Source organism: Ursus maritimus, unplaced genomic scaffold (genome assembly GCF_017311325.1).
Source record: "Ursus maritimus isolate PB19 unplaced genomic scaffold, ASM1731132v1 scaffold_18, whole genome shotgun sequence".
Classification (NCBI taxonomy): Eukaryota; Metazoa; Chordata; class Mammalia; order Carnivora; family Ursidae; genus Ursus; species Ursus maritimus.
Genome location: NW_024424230.1, coordinates 21,255,144 through 21,276,268, shown reverse-complemented (window position 1 = coordinate 21,276,268; position 21,125 = coordinate 21,255,144). Strand labels below are relative to the sequence as shown.

General features: G+C 36.7%; 1 protein-coding gene across 1 annotated transcript in view; it reads left to right on the top strand.

Annotated features, from left to right (window-relative positions):
* Positions 1–21,125, top strand: part of DCC (DCC netrin 1 receptor) — a 704,420-nt gene that overhangs the window by 268,836 nt on the left and 414,459 nt on the right. The window contains exons 6-7 of the mRNA XM_008693128.2: positions 17,782–17,936; positions 20,478–20,598. Coding sequence (XP_008691350.1) covers positions 17,782–17,936; positions 20,478–20,598 — 276 coding nt within the window. The remainder of the gene's footprint in view (positions 1–17,781; positions 17,937–20,477; positions 20,599–21,125) is intronic.

Below are 21,125 nucleotides of genomic sequence, written 5' to 3'. Positions count from 1 at the left end.
GTGGCGGGATACAAAATCAATGCTCAGAAATCAGTTGCATTTCTATACGCGAATAATGGGACTGAAGAAAGAGAAATTAGGGAATCCATCCCATTTACAATAGCACCAAAAACCATACCTTACCTTGGAATTAACTTAACCCGAGACGTAAAGGATATATATTCTAGAAACTATAAATCTTGCATATTCTCAGACTACAATGCTTTGAAATTGGAACTCAATAACAAGGAAAAATATGGAAGAAACTCAAACACTTGAAGACTAAGAACCATCCTGCTCAAGAATGATTTGATAAACCAGGAAATCAAAAATCAATTTAAACAATTTATGGAGACCAACGAGAATGAAAATACAACAGTCCAAAACCTACGGGATAGTGCAAAGGCAGTCCTAAGGGGGAAATACATAGCCATCCAAGCCTCACTCAAAAGTATAGAAAAATCTAAAATGCAGTTTTTATATTCTCACCTCAAGAAGGTGGAACAGCAACAGAGGGACAGGCCTAATCCACACACGAGAAAGCAGTTGATCAAGATTACAGCAGAAATCAATGATTTAGAAACCAGGACTACAGTAGAGCAGATCAATAGAGCTAGAAGCTGTTTCTTTAAGAGAATCAATAAAATTGACAAACCGCTGGCAAGACTTATCCAAAAGAATAGAGAAAGGACCCAAATTAATAAAATTATGAATGAAAAAGGAGAGGTCACAACCAAAACCAATGAAATTGGGAAGGATTATTAGAAGCTTTTATCAACACGTTTATGCCAATAAATTAAGCAATCTGGAAGAGATAGAGGACTTCCTGGAAACCTATAAACTTCTAAGACTGAAACAGGAAGAAATTGATTTTTTAAACAGGCCAATTAATTATGAAGAGATTGAGTCAGTGATAAATAACCTTCCAAGAAACAAAACTCCAGGCCCGGATGGTTTTCCTGGGGAATTCTACCAAACATTCAAAGAAGAAATAATACCTATTCTCCTAAAGCTATTTCAAAAAATAGAAACAGAAGGAAAGCTACCAAACTCATTCTATGAGGCTTATATTACCTTGATACCCATATCAACAAGAAAAGACTCAGGAACCATATGATCCTCTCAATCGATGCCGAAAAAGCATTTGACAAAATACAGCATCCTTTCCTGATTAAAACCCTTCAGAGTGTAGGAATAGAAGGTACATTTCTCAATCTCATAAAAGCCATCTATGAAAAGCCTACTGCAAATATTATTCTCAATGGGGAAAAGCTGGAAGCCTTTCCCTTAAGATCAGGAACTCGACAAGGATGCCCACTCTCGCCACTATTATTCAACATAGTACTAGAAGTCCTTGCAACAGCAATCAGACGACAAAAAGGGATCAAAGGTATTCAAATTGGCAAAGAAGAAGTCAAAATGTCTCTCTTTGCAGATGACATGATACTCTATATGGAAAACCCAAAAGAAGCCACTCCCAAACTATTAGAAGTTATAGAGCAATTCAGTAACGTGGCGGGATACAAAATCAATGCTCAGAAATCAGTTGCATTTCTATACACGAATAACGAGACCGAAGAAAGAGAAATTAGGGAATCCATCCCATTTACAATAGCACCAAAAACCATACGTTACCTTGGAATTAACTTAACCAGAGACGTAAAGGACCTATATTCTAGAAACTATAAATCACTCTTGAAAGACATTGAGGAAGACATAAAAAGATGGAAAGATATTCCATGCTCATGGATTGGAAGAATTAACATAGTTAAAATGTCCATGCTACCCAGAGCAATCTACACTTTCAATGCTATCCCGATCAAAATACCGAGGACATTTTTCAAAGAACTGGAACAAATAGTCCTTAAATTTGTATGGAAACAGAAAAGGCCCCGAATCTCCAAGGAACTGTTGAAAAGGAAAAACAAAGCTGGGGGCATCACAATGCCGGATTTCGAGCTGTACTACAAAGCTGTGATCACAAAGACAGCATGGTACTGGCACAAAAACAGACACATAGACCAATGGAACAGAATAGAGAGCCCAGAAATGGACCCTCGGCTCTTTGGGCAACTAATATTTGATAAAGCAGGAAAAAACATCCGGTGGGAAAAAGACAGTCTCTTCAATAAATGGTGCTGGGAAAATTGGACAGCTACATGCAAAAGAATGAAACTTGACCACTCTCTCACACCATACACAAAAATAAACTCCAAATGGATGAAAGACCTCGATGTGAGACAGGAATCCATCAAAATTCTAGAGGAGAACATAGGCAGCAACCTCTACGACATCGGCCAAAGCAACCTTTTTCATGACACATCCCCAAAGGCAAGAGAAACAAAAGATAAAATGAATTTATGGGACTTCATCAAGATTAAAAGTTTCTGCACAGCCAAGGAAACAGTCAGAAAAACTAAGAGGCAGCCCACGGAATGGGAGAATATATTTGCAAATGACACTACAGATAAAGGACTGGTATCCAAGATCTACAAAGAACTTCTCAAACTCAATACACGAGAAACAAATAAACAAATCATAAAATGGGCAGAAGATATTAACAAACACTTTTCCAATGAAGACATACAAATGGCTAAGAGACACATGAAAAAATGTTCAAAATCCTTAGCCATCAGGGAAATTCAAATCAAAACCACACTAAGATACCACCTTATGCCAGTTAGAATGGCAAAAGTTGACAAGGCAAGAAACAACAATTGCTGGAGAGGGTGTCGAGAAAGGGGATCCCTCCTACATTGTTGGTGGGAATGCAAGTTGGTACAGCCACTCTGGAAAACAGTGTGGAGGTCCCATAAAAAGTTAAAAATTGAGCTACCCTATGACCCAGCCATTGCACTACTGAGTATTTACCCTAAAGATACAGACGTAGTGAAGAGAAGGGCCATACGCACCCCAATGTTCATAGCAGCATTGTCCACAATAGCCAAATCGTGGAAAGAACCAAGATGCCCTTCAACAGATGACTGGATTAAGAAGTTGTGGTCCATATATACAATGGAATATTACTATCAGCTATCAGAAAGAACGAGTTCTCAACATTTGTTGCAACATGGATGGCACTGGAGGAGATAATGCTAAGTGAAACAAGTCAAGCAGAGAAAGACAATCATCATATGATTTCTCTCATCTATGGAACATAGAACTAGGGAGATCAGTAGGAAGAAAGGGATAAAGAAAGGGGGTGTAATCAGAAGCGGGAATGAAGCATGAGAGACTATGGACTCTGAGAAACAAACTGAGGGCTTCAGAGGGGAGGGGGTGGGGGAATGGGATAGACTGGTGATGGGTAGTAAGGAGGGCACGTATTGCATGGTGCACTGGGTGTTATACACAACTAATGAATCATCGAACTTTACATCAGAAACCAGGGATGTACTGTATGGTGACTAACATAATATAATAAAAAAACATTAAGATAATAAAAAAAAAAAGTGGGACTAAGAGTTCCACTGTCCAAAGCAAAGGCAGGAGTGCCAGGATGGTCTCCATCACAATCGTTGAGTCAAGCCTCTCTAGAAGGGTGGTACCTCCAGCTGCTCTCAAGAGCATCATTTCCTGAGCTAGGAATTCTCGTTTCATTCACTAGATGAGAAGTCTTGGAAACAAGTGCTGAGAATGATTTGAGGCCGCAGAGCCCCACATTCATCATAATCCATGACAGTGTTTGAAGAGAAACGATGAAGACTTGGAGCATGTCAGGAGCCACAGAGGCTTTGGTTTCCCACTTTCAGAAAGGGGAACTACAGCTCCCTCCCCGAGGGATACATAAGCATCAGAGTTCATGTAAATAAAGGACCTGGCATCTATGAGGCGCTTGTTACCTGGAAGCTTGGCTCCCACCCCAGGAAGGGCACCTGCTTCTGCTTTCCAGAGCTCAGCAGTGCAGAGCCCCCTTATTCAACTCACTCTCCCTGGGTGATGTTGGACAAAGCCTTACTTTTCTCATCTGTAAAATATCATGCTAATAACAGTACCTACTTTAAAAGTGTGTTTGAAAGATTAGTAATAGAATATTGGTAAAGTGCTTTAGCATGGCTCCTGGCACAGGGATATGCTTAATAAATGTCAGCTCCTATTACTGTTCAAAAAACAAAAACAAAAAATCTTCCCAAGTCTCAGTATCCCCTATGTCCTTCTATGTACATGAATAGTTGAATGGCTAGGTAGAAATACATTTATGACAGTGTCATGCAGCTGTAGATACTGCTTTTTGTCTTTGTAAATTCATGTTTTATTTAAGGGCAGAACAGATTAAATTCCTACCATAAAGGCAGGAATGCCTTCACAGCAGGACTTCACTCAACTCTCATTCCCCACCTTTTGATTTTAGTAGTTATAATGCTGGTTGTCTCCTGTTCGGGTCATAACAATTGAATTCTCTTCAGTAATTTTATTTTCATTGTGTTTATTTTATTCCTGTATAGAGATATTGTCGATATTCATCACATTCATCAGGATGTCTAACTTTTTATTTTGATGGTACTCTTAATTGCCTGGATTTTGTTGTCAGACTTGCTTTAGAAAGTGTTATATATTTTTTAAAAAAGAAAGAAAGCAACAAAGAAACAAAGAGCAAGCTATATTTTCTGAGTACTTTCATAATTGAGAAAGTGGTTTTGGATAGAAAGGTTCATATATAATATTTTTGGGTAATATTGCTCCATTGTCTTCTGACATTGGATATTACTATATGGACATCTGATTCCCCCTTACCTCATACAGATTGTTTTGATTTTGATTTTTCTGTCTGGATGTTCAGATAATTCTTTATCCTCCAGAGTCAGTAGCCCAAATGAGATATGTCTCTCTATCGGGAATTATGTGTTCAATTTCCTAGGAACGTGGTATAGTCTTTGATTCTGAAATTTCTGATTTATTTTTCAGGGAAAATGTCCTATTATTTTATCTTTGGATATATATTGTGTTCCATTTGTGGGTTTATGCATCAGAATTCCAGTTATCTTAATATTTGATCATTTCTGCTTGTCCTCTTTCTATACAAGCTTTGTGTTATTTTAGTCCTTTGACTTTTTTCATCTACATTTACTGTGATTATCTCAAGTCTCCTCTATGTTGGTAATATGATTTTTAGTAGTTTTTTTTTTTAAATGTTACTTGTACTTTATAATTTATATATTGGCTCTCTAATGATGTTGTTTTGGTCCTTGCTTTATTTCTTAGGTCCACTATCTCTTTCTGTTTCATTCTGTTATTTTGTCATCTAGTCTTTGACCTCTAGTTATATTGAATTTATTCTCATATGAAGTGAATCCATTGTGTAATGCACCTTGAGCAATTTCTCCTCCTACCCTTGTATTTCTTCTGGGTTGAGTGCTTTGTTTTCCTCTCTCCCTTCGCCCAACTACCTTTCTCTGTGCCTCTGTGTTTTTCTGTCTCTCATTATTGTTGGCTGTAATGTATTTTCATATATTTCAAATATGTCTTTTATCTTGCTCATGTGTGGGTGGCTCTGTCTAGACACTATTTGCTCTAATACAATAAAAGTTACTTGTAGACTTGTTTACCACCCTGCCTTAGACCCATTGGGCTCCCGTTAGAAGGCTGGAGATTTCAGGTTTTGTGCCTTTTTTAAAGAACCAACAGGAATGATTGGGGAATAGGTATAATTGAAGCAACATACTGTGTTGGCTGGTGCTGCTCCCATTCCCTTCTAGAGTAGAGGGGCTGGTCCTTAGGTTTCTGGTCAAGTCTTCAGCTCACTGTTAGCCCAAGAGCTTTCATCGTAGTGAGCCCCACCTCCTGTATGTCTCTTCAACAGCCTTCCAGCTTCTCTTCTCTCAGTAAAGGAGAAACATAAGGCTATTTCCATAGGTTTTGCATTGATCCAAGTTTGGAGGTATTACTGAGAATTCTTAGGCTTTTGCCCCAAACTTCAGGGCCATTTCTGTGTCTAAAGGACAGATAAGGAACTCAATCCTAATCCACCTTTCTGCTCCAAAAATATCTGTTTCTTTTTTTTTTTTCAATTGTCTATGCTTTCTTTTCTTTATTTGTTGTTGTTGATTTTTATGTTCCTGTTTGTATGTACTGGGACTGAAGTTTATTTCGTTAGCTGTTGAGGGAGAGAAATTAGTTGTGTGTTAGAATCCATCATTTTCTTAGTTAAATATGCTGAAAGATTCCCTCATTGAGTATTTACTACTAATAAGAAACTTGAAAAACAAATTTTCTACTGTAATTTATTATAATTCTTCAAAATACATTTGAAAATACACAGAAATAGCTCTCATGCATGGCAGAAACATTTTTTCTAGACTTTTAGAATATCCACATCTTTTACTCTCAAATACCAAGAAGGCATTGTAGAAAACATTTAACTGAGGAAAAAATGCTAGCTCTCAAATTCCTGTTAGTACGCAATGTTAGGAATTGGATAACTTATTTTTTAGATATATTATTTCTGTCATTATACAACATACATGACAACATTTTTATCTTGTTTTAACATGTTTTCATTTCCTTCACAGCTAAAATTAAAAATTGGCAAAGAAAGATGTTTATAAATTGTATATCTGTGAATGTATAATTTTCTGTGTTTACGTGTATACGTGACATTTTAAACATGAGTATTTTATGATATAGAAGTACATATATTAAAATATGTGTTTATATTTAGATATACATACACATACATATTTGCGTGTGTGTGTGTATACACACTAACCTAATTGTTGCATAGTTGCCAATATCCACCTAAGTCTTGATTGATAGCACAAAAATCATTCCTTTGGGGCGCCTGGGTGGCGCAGTCGTTAAGCGTCTGCCTTCGGCTCAGGGCATGATCCCGGCGTTCTGGGATCGAGCCCCACATCAGGCTCCTCTGCTGGGAGCCTGCTTCTTCCTCTCCCACTCCCCCTGCTTGTGTTCCCTCTCTCGCTGGCTGTCTCTATCTCTGTCAAATAAATAAATAAAATCTTTAAAAAAAATCATTCCAAAGGTATGACAATAACATCAGGAAGCGTATAGAATTAGGACCTTGAGGTAATCCTCCTATTATTTTTATCACGGGTTTGAGCCTCATAGCATCATTCTGCCAATTTGGTCCTAGGCTCCACAACTAAAGAGAGAAATGGGAAGCTCAGTCTGTATTTATAGAGAAGCAAACCCTGATTACAAAAAGAGCTGTAGCTGAGGAAGGGTAATGGGATTATTTGTCTGGATAAAGAAAATTGTGAGGAGAGGTCTAGAATAGTTTTCAAGCATATATAAAGAACTCTAAAGTAAAGGTTGAAGATCAGATGTTCTTCATAGACCAGAATTTTTAGATGGGAGGAAGAATTTTTTACATATTGTAGCCACAATAAGAAGTACTGATGGTGTAGGAAATGAAATCAAAAGGTCTTCATATCTCTAAGGTGATTAAATACTATCTTTGCCAACTATAGCAGAGTAGCTTATTATAGTTGATGTTTCTAATATTCTGTTGCTGTAATTGTTATTACTTTGAAGAAAAGTATACTTGTATGTCTTAAATGTTGTTCATCATCTAGCTTTTTCATAGCTGTTCCTCAGTTGCAGCCAGGAAGTTACTGAATGTGAAAGGATTATCCTATGAAGACACCCAGGCCTCAATAATGTATAAACATTATTGTATAATGTATAATGTATAAACACCTATCCTGTGCTTGGCCTCGAGGACACAAATTTGGAAAAGGCAGTCCCTGTCCTTAAGCTAGTAGCTTAGTGGATTCACAACCAGATTGATGTCACAATGAAAGGAATTGTTGTTTTACCTGCTTTTTCTTGTCAGTTAGTTTTTAATGATGATATATTTACTTCTGTGGGAGGAAAAAATTTATATATATATATAAATCTCCTGTTCTCTGCCCCTCTTTCTCTCTCTGTGGAAATGATCACTGATGGACTAGATTGAAACCCTTCTTTGAATGGAAAATGCTAAGAATAAAATCCATAACTTAAAAAAAAAAAAACCTTTTTTTTTTCCAGAAGAGTGGGACCCAGCCCCAGTCAATATTAATAGTTAAAACTCAAGTGAGCTTTTACTTCCAATGCAGAATGCATTCTAGTCATTTAAGGCTAGAACCCAACCTAAATTTTTTAGGAGAGTACAGACATGTATGGGTGAGAGACAACTTAAATAGAAAATGAAATGCAAATCTCAACACCCTTCCTACGGGGGAGGACAGATGTGTAGGTAGGAAAGAGCAAACTAGAGAGAAATATTCAGCAGATTTGAAGTTACTTGTCACATAAGACCTGGAAAGAAGTGTTGGATTGGCCAGAGATACATCACATAGCTCCTTGTTAAAAAGGGAGAAGGAGGATTATGCATTTAGAGATCAAGTTAGCTGAAAGAAAGTTACTTTGGCAACAAAAGTTAGTGCAAGAAGAATTGAATTGAAACTATGAGGTAAGAGAACAATTCATCATCTATAAATTGAGCAGTCCGTTAGAAACATTGTTCTATAAAACTAGGAATTGGCTGAGGTATGTTTAGCATGAAAGCCTGAATTTATAAAGACGATTTCCCCCACTAGGACATGTTATCTCTAAACCTACATTCAATGCCCAGTGGCCTTCTTTACAGATCTGAATGTGATTACATATGAAACTATGGCTCCTTAAGGTGAAATTATCTGTTGATACAATTGTGATAGTGCACTTGAAAGAACCATTTCTTTTGGGTACAGAGGTAATCCAATTTGGCAGCAAACGTATTTTGGACATTTAGTGGGGTCTGTCTCTTTAGATATTTGTTTTCAAGAGGAGACTGATAGGGTTATGTCCACTATTTTAGCAACAAATTAACTAACCTCAAAGGGCTTGGGAACTTCGAGAGAGCTGTCCTGTCTGAGAGCTGTACTTAGAGTGGAAATGCAGCCACTCAAGGATCATGCTAATTTTTCCTTTCTTCCTAATAAAAGCTCACCAATCTGTCCTTTTTTTTTCTTTTTCTCTCCATTCTTGTTAATCATTCACCAAAGTGATTTGTGCTGCCTTGTGTTTATTTAAGCCATGGGCATGGCTTTAAAAATGCATTCTCTGCCATTTCAGAGTTGTGGTGAATCTTTAGAATATATAGAATCTTCTCAAAATCAAGGTAATACAGAGTATTAGTTAATTATTAATTATATGCATTAGAGCAGTATTTTACAATTAACCTACTTTTATTACATACTTAAATAACTGGAAAAGAGTAGCTGTAAGTAACTTACCTAAAAATAAAAATATTAGAGGGGTGCCTGGGTGGCTCAGTCGTTAAGCGTCTGCCTTCGGCTCAGGGCGTGATTGCAGAGTTCTGGAATCGAGCCCCACATCGGGCTCCTCCACTGGGAGCCTGCTTCTTCCTCTCCCACTCCCCCTGCTTGTGTTCCCTCTCACGCTGGCTGTCTCTGTCTCTGTCAAATAAATAAATAAAATCTTAAAAAAAAAAATACTAGAAGCCAAATCAAAAAAGGTTAGGGAGTGATATGGGACATTCCTGAAAATACTTGTGAGGCATCTGTTATATGAAATAAAACTCATAAAACTATTTAGATTATTGTTGATGGCTTTGGGGTTGAAATTACAGAAGAAATCTCACTCTATAAAATTCAAATGATTAGTCATAGCATAGAAAGTCCTAGGAGAAAACCAGATAAATTTACAAAAAAACTTTAACTCAAATTTAAGGTTTAGTTATACAAGTCTAATGATTTCAGGATAGAGGGTTCTCTCATCTATTAGTTATTTCAAGGTATGATAAACACTTTCAAGAACAAATTATATTTCCTCCATATTTCTGTTGCTTATTAGTCATTTTTGGTCATTTTTCCTTATTCCCTCAGCCCCCAAATTAAAATAATTCTTTGTATATGTACTATAAGTCCTGTAGAAGATCCTGAGAAACTAACATCTGAGGGAAATGTAAGTAATTTATTTCTGGTCATAAATTTTTATTCTATCCAAAGAGAGTATAACTAAAATCAGTATCTTGCTTGAAATTGTTGTAGCATTGTACGTGTATGTTAAGCAGTTCTCTGAAATGGATTAATACTATGTAAATGGCACAATTTGATAAACTTGAAAATTCATGGTACTTCATTTTTATTAGTCATTAAGAAGTTGCTACCCATCAAATAGTTTAAAGTAGTGAAATTATTCCTTCCATGAGAGTGGAAGGGAGAGGGTATTGTGTAATATTCAAAGAAAATTAAAAGAGAAAGTGTATGCTTCAGATCCCATCTGTAAGAATCATACGGTGGTTGGTAAATAATGATATATGTGAAAGATATCTTAAAATAATAAGTGGTATGAAAACTGGGCACAAAGAGAGAGAGCACTATAAGAAGCAGGAAAGTCCATTATTAGATTCACAAAAGATAAAATGTCATGGGGAAAGGAATATTTGAGTTTCCTCTTACTGAATAAATAGAATTTGTATCATATGAGGAATGTAATTCCAGGCAAGAATCCACGATCAGAAAAATGCTGATAAAACATACCTACATCCACTGATAAATCATATTCCTTCTTTCATCCCAGTTGCAATTTGTGTTAAGAATATAGGACTCCAGAGCTGTGAAAGGTATAATGTGATTATACCTAGATCCTAAATTCCAGGCAGCAGATTCTAGTTTGTTCATCACAGAAAAAGACAAAGGGCTCAAATAAGAAGAGAAAAACTGGGTAAACTTAATTTGTTCACTTTCTCCCAGAAGAGTGTCAACATCAAAAATATATTAAACAATGGGTTAAATTGATGTTAGTGTGGCAGAACTTCTTCCCCCAACAAGTTATAAACTACTGTTCAGGTAACCATGTCAAGTGCCATAAAATCAGTAAAAATAGTACCAGTGGGATTTCTAAAAGGAGAGAGAATTTTACAAGAAGAAAAATTAAGGTGACCTTTTGGAGAAGTGGATTCATGATGGATAGGTAGGATGTCTACAGTCTAAGACAAAATGGAAAACAGTTCAGGAAGAGAAAACAAAATGAACAAAGACAGGATCAGAAAAGGGTGGGGCACAGTTGTTAAGTTGAGCCCTCCTGTGTATATAAGGGATGTGTGGATGGGAGCTTCAGGAAAACAGGTAGCTATTTGGTTATGCATTATTTAAAGCAAGATTGAAAAGCTTTTACCTGATTTCTAATCCAACCGGGCTTATGTATTTAGACCTCTTGAAGACTTTCTCCTAAATTCTGTATTTATTTTAATTCCTTTTGCTCAAACAGGGAAGAGCTTTAAGCCTTTTGGAAAGGTATCCAGTATAACAGATACTTACTCCTTTCTGCTACACCATGCTTTGTTCTTTCTTGTTTTTTCTCATCATTCATTGACATTTTATTTTCCAAGACAATAAAGTAGTATGTTGTTAGACATGTGGTTTCCATGACATTGTTCAAACTCTTCCTCATCATCTTATATTCATATTGCCACAGAAAACATAAAAATGTGTATTTTATTGCTTGAGTTTGTATAAGCATTATCAGCAAATCTTTGCTGAGATGTGCCGAGGATGAAGCAGTGTAGGAGGCATTAATAATGAAGAGAAATCATTAGCCCTTATCTGTACCACAAAAATTACTCATGACTGGCTATAGAAATGAAGGTATTAAGACAGCCAGGGAAGATAGGTATCCAGTGTAAGGAATAAGAGAAAAATCACAAAATATAGATCATGGCTCACATATATATTTGGAAGTAGAAATAATTTTTGAAGCATCCTTGGTATTACTGTTATACAATAATAATTACATATTTAAGTCAAATTATCCCTTTAACTAATCACAAGTAACTTTTTAATTTAATTTAATTTAATTTAATTTAATTTAATTTAATTTAATTATTTTTTAAAGTAATCTCTACACCCAGTGCTGGGCTTAAACTCACAACCTCAAGATCAAGAGTTGCACACTCTACCAACTGAGCCAGCCAGGTGCCCCAGAGGTCACTATATCTTATTAATCAATAAAACAGAAGGTTTTGAGAATTCACTATGATCAGCTTTGGCTTATTTAGGTCCATTGAGAGGTAATAAACAGGAAGATTATTTCTCAAATTGAGGAAATAGAATGAATCTACCCAAAACTATTAGAAAATAGCCACCATTTAATTTTAGTTGTTTGTGTTTAAGAAATTTTGCTATGCAAAATACCCTATTTTGGACATTGAGACTACAAAAGGGCAAGAGGGCAAGTCAAACTGGAGAATCACACATACCCATATATATTTACATATTTATGTATATATGTGTATATTTTTATATATTTCTATATACATATGTGTATTTCTATACACATATATACAATAATCAGTTTGTTGTGGGCAATATACTCAGATATTCTTTTCTATTTATTGTTTTTCTTTAAAATACAGTTATGCACTGTATTTTGTGCATTCATTGTCCTCAATTTTTATCTCCAGGTTATAGACGAGGACAGTAACTGAAGCACTTGCAGTGAGTGGAATGGCTGGGACTTAAGCCCAGGCAATCTGGCTCCATCATGTGGGCTCCTGGAACTTCACTTTTCTTTGCTTTTCTTCTGTATAGATCTGATAGTCTTTCCTCTTCTTTTTCTCTTACTCCTAACCCTTTTTATTTCTGTTCTACTCTCCCCCCACCACCCCTGCTCTCTAAATAGTTACTATACACATGCACACACACCTCAGGCATATATCAGTCAATAAATAGGCATACCTCTCTCTCTCACACATATGTGTGTGTATGTATATATGTGTGTATACATGTATGTATGTATGTGTATGTATATGTCCATGTGTGTATATACACATAAATGCGTATCTGTGTATGTGTGTATATATTTTCTCCCAGATCCCATAATAAACTGAATATGGCAATAAAGTGAGTCAAATGAATCTTTTGGTTTTCTGCTGCATATAAAATTATGTTTACATTATACTGTAGTTTATTAAATGTACAATGGCATTAAGTCTAAAAAACATGTACATACCTTAATTTTAAAATATTTTATTGTTTAAAAAATGCTAACCATCACCTGAGCTTTCGGTGAGTTGTAATCTTTCTGCTGGTGGAGGGTCTTCCTTCAGTGCTGATGGCTGCTGACTGATCAGGGTGATGGTTGCTAAAGGCTAGGATGGCAATTTCTCAAATAAGACAACAGTGAAGTTTGCTGCAACAATTGATGCTTCCTTTCATGAATGATTTCTCTGTAGCATGTGATGCTGTTTGATAGCATTTTGCCCAGAGTAAAACTTCTTTCAAAATTGGAGTCACTCCTCACAAACACTGAGGCTGGTTTATCAACTAAGTTTATGTAATATTCCAAATCTTTTATTGTCATTTCAACAATCTTCACAGCATCTTCACCAAGAGTAGATTCCATCTTAAGAAACCACTTTTTTTTGCTCATCCATAAGAAGCAACTTCTCTTCTATTCAAATGTGATCATGAAATTACAGCAATTCACTCCCATCTTCAGGCTCCACTTCTAATTCTAGTTCTCGGGATGCCTGGGAGGCTTAGCCATGAAGCATCTGCCTTCAGCTCAGGTCATGATCCCAGATCCTGGGATCGAGCCCCTCATTGGCCTCCCTGCTCAGCAGGAAGCCTGTTTCTCCCTCTCACACTCCCCTTGCTTGTGTTCCCTCTCTTCCTGTCTCTCTCCATCAAATAAGTAAATAAAATCTTTTTAAAACTCTATTTATAATTCTAGTTCTCTTGCTGTTTCCACCACATCTGCAGTGCCTTCCTCCACTGAGGTTCTGAGCTCTCTCCAAGTCATCCATGAGGATTGGAATCAACTTCTTCCAAACTCCTGTTAGTGTTGGTATTTTGACCTTTTCCCATGAATCACAAGTGTTTCTAATGGCATCTAGATGATGAATCCTTTCCCAAATATTTTCAGTTGTCTTTGCCCAGATCCTTCAGAGGAGGCACTATCTGTGGTAGTTATAGCCTTACAAAATGTATTTCTTAAATCATAAGACTTGAAAGTCAAAATTACTCATTGATCCATGGTTTACAGAATGGATGTTGTATTAGCAGGCAGGAAAACACCACTAATCTCACTGTACATCTCCATCAAGAGCTCTTGGGTGACCAGGTACATTGTCAAAGAGCAGTAATATTTTGAATCTTTTTTCCTCCACAGTTGGCTTAAAATATTCAGTAAGCCATGTTATAAACAGATGTGCTGTCATCCAGACTGTTGTTCCCTTTATAGAGCATAGACAGCTTAGACTGAGCATAATTCTTAAGGTTCCTAAGAGTTTTGGAATAGCTAATGAGCACTGGCCTCAACTTCAAGTCACCAGCTACATCAGCCCCTAACAAGAGAGTCAGGCATTGAAGCTTTTTGAAGCCAGGCATTGACTTTTCCTCTCTAGCTATGAAAGTCCTAGGTGGCATCTTCTAATACATGGCTGTTTTGTCTGTATTGAAAAGCTCTCATTTAATGTAGACATCTCCATTGATGATCTTAGCTAGATCTTCTGAAGAACTTGCTGTAGCTTCTGTATTACCACTTGCTGCTTCCCTTGCACTTTTATGTTGTGCAGAGGGCTTCTTTCCTTAAACCTCGTGAACCAACCTCTGCTAGCTCCAGAGTTTTCTTCTGTAGCTTCCTCACCTCTCAGCCTTTACAGAATTGAAGAGAGTTAGGGCCTTGCTCTGAATTAAGGTTTGGTTTAAGGGAATAATGTGGCTGGCTTGATCTTCTATCCAGACCACTAAAACTTTCTCCGTATCAGTGATAAGACTCTATCACTTTCTTATCATGTGTGTGTTTACTGGAGTAGCTCTTTTAATTTCCTTCAAGAACTTTTCATTTGCATTCATAAACTTGGCCGTTTGGCGCAAAACTTTCAGGCTATCTCAGCTTTCACCATGCCTTCCTCTATAAGCTTAATCACTTCTAGCAGTTGATTTAAAGGGAGAGACATGAGTGACTCTTCCTCTCACATGAACACTTAGAGGCCATTATAGGGTTATTAAATGAACTAATTTCAATATTGTTGTGTCTCAGGGAATAGGGAGGCCCAAAGAGGAGAGACAGGGGAAAGGTGGTCTGTGGAACAGTCAGAACATATACAACATTTATTTATTCAGTCTGCCATCATGTATGTGTGTGGTTTTTGGTGTCCCAAAACAATTACAAATTAACATCAGAGATTACTGATCACAGATCACTGTAACAAATATAATAATGAAAAAGTTCAAAATATTGCAAGAATTACCAAAATTGACACAGAGACATGAAGTGAGCAAATGCTGTTGGAAAAATGGTGCCAAGGGGCACCTGGGTGGCTCAGTCAGTTAAACATCCAACTCTTGATTTCAGCTTGGGTCATGATCTCAGGGTCCTGGGATCAAGCCCCACATCAGGCACCATGCTCAGTAGGGAGTTTGTTTGAGATTCTCTCTCTCTCTCTGCCCTTCCCCCCCACTCTCATTCTCTCTCTCTCTCTCTCTCTCTCTCAAATGGATGGCTAAATCTTAAAAAAAAAAAAAAAATGGTGCCAATAGGCTTGCTTGATGCTGGGTTGCCAAAAAACCTTTAATGTGTAAAAAATCCAATATCTGTGAAGCACAATAAAATTAAACTCAATTAAATGAAGTGCAATAAAATGGAGTATAACTGGATTTATGTGTGTATCTATGTATATGTTTATGTATATTTACATACTATGCATATGTATATGTTTATGTATATTTACACGCATACATATGTAAACTGTAGTCTCAACTCCAAAAATGAATTTCAAATTTCACTGATGGATACCAGTCAAAATTTGAAAACTTTGATATAGGCCTAAATGATATCATGAATTCTGATGAAAGTGAATACTAGGAATGGGCAGACTCTGGCAGTTTTCTCGGCCCCAGGGTAGAAGGTCTTAAAGGGGGAAGAGAAATAGACAATATGGTGTTATATTTTTAATAGTTCTAATTACTTATTCCATTATCTTTGAGGCTTCGGAAATGTTAATGAGTTATTCTTCCACCTGAATTTTCAAGTGGCAAAGAGACAATTGTTAGAAAGCAATTCAGGATGTAGGCAGAGGAGTCAGCCTGTCTGGCTCCACAATCTATAGGTTGTATGACTTGGAGAAAGTTGCTTCAACTCCTTGCACCTCAGCATCTTTGTAAAATGGGAATCACAGAGTCTCAGAGAGGTGTGGTGAATATAATAAATATAAAGTGCTTAGACTAATAAATTATACATGGTCAGCTCTCAATAAATATTGGGTATTTGCTAGTAAACAAATAGTTGATCGAAATCTATAATGAAATCGGGAACAGAATCAAGTAGACAGCTAATATATCTGCTCAGAGGCATTCAAGAAATATTTCTGATGCCTTTCCGTTCATTGTCAGTGAATTTGGGTAAGGAATAAAAAATAGTCTCTTACTAATATTATCAATTATAAATAAATAATTTCAGCTCTGTATACAATGGAGACATCCTCTCTTTAGAAAAGCTCTCTGACATTTTTTTCATGCATTTAGTCTGTGAATATTAATGCATCGAGCTGTGAGTCATATAAATCAATTCGCCCATGTGAAAGTTCGAATAATTTTAAAGTTGTTTTTTCCTAGAGGTCCAAATATTTAGTTAAAAATCAGGAAAATAGGGAGGGAGGAGGAAGAGAGAGGAGAGAGAAAGAGGTAGAGGAAAAGGGAGAGAGAGATTAAGATTTCTAAGATCTTCAGTAGAAAAAGTAAGAACTTTCCACAGGCTCTCCCATTTTTCTAGAACATTCATCAGTGTTTACAAGTTGACTTTGAAGTCAGGAGTGGTCAGAGACAGCAAAATAAAGCATTAATCCAAATGAGCAAAAATTAGCACTCCTTACTCACTGAAATAACAACAACGATGACAAAAGAAAATGCAATCTAACTTTAAAAATGGCTACTAAAAATGCATGTCCATGTCCTACCTGAAACGAGATCAAGACAGCTATTTCACTGTAAATTTAACCTGAGTCTCAGGAAACATGAATATTCAAATCTGGCATCATTGTAAGATTCCCAGTGGAAGAGAATGAACATTTCTTTTTAAAATTTCCCTTTCCTAGGCAGGGTTTTGAGGGACTAAGCCTGTGAGATTCATTAGCAAAGCTGTGTTATATTTTATTTGTAATTTTCTTTCAATTACAAATTTCCATCATAAAGTAACTAGTATTATGGCAATTAAGACATTAAATTAAATTAGTATATCACGTATCATGCTGGGAAAATAATAATGCAGTATAGCAATGCACCACAATAGATAATTGCTAAGACAATAGGAATGTGTCCACAGTAAAGATGATAGCCATTTTTTTGTGACTATCACCATAGCCAGTTTCAACAGAGAATGAGCCCATCACTGTAACTAAATCCCAATGAAATTCTAGAATTACAGAGACACTAAGCTTTCTTGTCTTACATTCTGGGTTGTCTCAGAATTATCAGCTTCCCTTTATTTACTTTATCAGCATAGCTTCCATAGCTTTATGCACTGTTCAGTATCTTTTATGTAAGTCAATTGGATACAAACACTCGGTTTTCAGAATGTTTACTAGATGTTTTATTTCTTTTCCAAAGTGTTTTTGTTTTCTTTCCCGAGGCAAAACACCACTAACTTTACAACTATTTAACTGTGTTTTGGGGTGGTGGGGGGGCCGGGGGGGGGAGGCGTTCAGCAGCGGTTCCTGTATAATAAACTCAGGGTTTCAGGGAATTATTGGATTACAAATATTCTCTCTCCTTGTGCAGTGTTTCTAACTGGGCAAAGATCTTAGCACGAAGGTTCACTTTCCCACCCACTCACTTTCGTTTTCTGTCTTTGCAGTTCCGCCATGGTTTTTAAATCACCCTTCCAACCTGTATGCCTATGAAAGCATGGATATTGAGTTTGAATGTTCAGTTTCTGGAAAGCCTGTGCCCACTGTGAATTGGATGAAGAATGGAGATGTGGTCATTCCTAGTGATTATTTTCAGATAGTGGTAATTATCTTTTTTTTTTTTTTTTTTTTCGTAATAGCTATACAATCCCATTCATTGTTTACTCTATTTTCAGTTGCTTTTCCTTCCTGGGAAGAAGGTTCTTATTGGGAATTTTTATGGTGTGTTAAGAAAATTGTTCCAATAGAGCAAATGATTTTCTAAACCTAACAATTTTTAAGCTGACGAAGAGCGATCAAACAGCCCAGCCCCCTTGCTTTACAGACAAGGTTTTTTGAAACAAACACACAATGAAAAAAACAGAGGACCTAAGAGACTATCTTTCCAAGTATCCTCATTCCTGGTTCTTGGGAAAACAGAATTTAGAACCTAGTTTTAGACTATCTGAAGCCAACAATCTCTTACTTCTTTCACTTTTACCCATTATAACAAAGTTTCAGTATGATGTGCAACTATGATTATGGTTGTCTTACTTTTGTAATACAGACAAGTTTTCTCTGCTACCCTTCCAGATAGGACAGTTGATCCTACATGAACAGTAGGAAAGCATGTGGTGACAGTGACAAGTGGTAGTGGCAGGACTAGGACGCCATGGAGACCCAGCGTTCACATGGCATTGCACTTTTGAACATTGGAAAAAATTGAAGCTAAGCATAATAGTTCTTATAGTTTCTCTAAGTTCTAGTGTACTCAATGCCCCATGGGGGATCACAGGGATAATGGTATATTGTATTCACTAAGTTGTTTTCCTGGTACACAGTGAGCACTCAATGCCTATCATTGCTATCACTCCTTTTGCTGTTACCAGCGGAATTCTTTGCTCATTTAAAAACACTCCGAAAACTCTCCTTTAGGTGTAGGTTAGCATTGGAGGTTCTGAATTCAAGGATATGAATATATGAGAAATATGAAAAGCACTTTCCAAATATCAAAGAACTTCGTAGTTAAAGAAGGAGGATTTAGGTCCACTTCTCTTATGTTTGAGACACAGACATGATCTGTCAAAAAAGAGTGTCTATACCAAGTCTTCTGGCAGAAGGGGCCCTGCCAGTCCAGGCACATGCTCTCCTTAACCTTGCACTGGCTCTCATTGGTGGATCCACCTCTTTGAGGTTGGATCAGTTGACTTTCACAAATTTCCATAACCTCTTTATGCATGCATTTAGTCATACTATAAGAGTTCTTAAGGAATACATCCCTAAAGCATAACTTTATTACTTTTATCACCACTGTATTTTCACTTTTAGTTGCATTTATTTAATTGGTTGGGAATAGAGTAAGAAAGGGGGAAAAAATGTAACTTTTCAATGCCATGCCAATCCATTAGTTCCTTTAAGTGCAATGCTATTTCTACTACCACTGAATTAAAAATGACCTGCCACGGGGCAACTTGAAATGTGTTGTGTCCGCCTAGAATATATGCTACTTGCATATAAAGGAAAGTGTTGAGTGCCCTTAAGGACACATGATAAAATACAACATTTATTTTTTTTTATAGTTTGAATAATCTTTCTCCCAGAATGACTCATTACAGCCAACCTATTTAAATGTTTCTTTTCTTAAGGTGAAAAGAAAATGTACAGTATGAGACCTCTTCACATGAAATTGTGCTTAAAAATATTTCCCCAGTAGCTCCAGAAATCTGAGAGCCATTGGCTGTCACACAGTAACATTTAACACAAATAGTAACTTATATGAGAATTGTTAATTAGAAGTTAGTCAGCTTTATCTCAGAATTTTACATCAACGGAGAATTGACTACAAGACACTAAAAACAATTAAGAATTCCCCATGAGGTAATATTTATCTCTTAATGACTTCAGGGGAAGTGATTTAACACGTCTCACTTACTGAACTAATTCTTACACTAATATTGAAGAAAAACTGAGTCAGTATAATTAAATGCTATTTCCAGATTATTTTATCATTCATCCTTGAAAAAGATGGTGGCTCAATTTATATAAAACAGGAGATGACATTGCTGTGTTTAATTTATGGATTACTGAAGATAAAGCATTTTGGCCATATAACAAGAATGACACGGTATGAAATACCATTGCTCCAAATCCCAAATGGGTACATGTCAAAGCAATTACAATTTTAAAAGGATTTTCAGATTTTTTTTCTTAGTAAACACTTCCAGAAAATATCCAACCTAGATTTCTTATCTTTTAGAAGCTGCAAAAATCAGTGTTTCTTTTTGTTTCCCCAGCAGCTGCTAAACACAATTTTCCTTCAATAACAAGTGAAAGAATGAAATTTCTTTTGACGCTAACCTTTGTTTCGTGCCTATTTAATCAAAGAGCTCTCTGTTTGCTGCTCGTTTAGATATCGAGGATGTTGTGTACTTGTGTGAGTATAGCTTTCATTGCAGAACTGGGTTAAATGTATACACGTGGATTCAACAGTGTTGGGAATCCGTGACATTTCCCAAGTGACCTAGGACATATCTGTGAGACCGAGAACCCTCATGGCTTTCTTGCTTGCTTCCTCTGTGAAATTTTTATCAAAATTTTATGTTCATTTTGTCTCTGAGTTTTTTGCTTTTTTAAAATATTGTACCTGCTTCTTTCTTCTCTCTAGGGTGGAAGCAACCTACGAATCCTCGGAGTGGTGAAGTCAGACGAAGGCTTTTATCAATGTGTAGCTGAAAATGAGGCTGGAAATGCCCAGACCAGTGCACAGCTCATTGTCCCTAAGCCCGGTAAGTTGAGGGGAACTTTGTTCTGGGACTGGTAGCTACCTCTATGCTTGGTCCACTTGCGAAATCCATATTGTTTTTCCTATCTTTCAACGTCAATTGCAAATTATTGAAGTATTTAGTTTATCAAGGAGTACATTTATGTGTTGATGTTGTATTCTTTCTAGAAAACTAGGTATGTGTCTCCATCCAGTGAGATAGAGTCATCATGAACAGTAGGTACTTCTGGTTGTCAAGTTAGCAACCACTAAATTACTACATTCTCCCCTCTTCTGTGGCTTGCCTTTCTTCCGGTATTTCAGGTATACGTAGAATATATGGAGAGATGGAGTACATACATATACATTTATATGTTATATACGTGTGTACATATGTCCATACGTAAGTATACATACATACATACCCACCAGAAGACAGACACAGCCCAGCAGGGAGCTGAGCTGGGGAGCTGGTGCAGAGGCCCGCGAGGCCATGCAGAAAGTCCAGTGCGGGGATTCCTAGGGTGGGGGCGGGAGTCTCTGAAGAAGCAC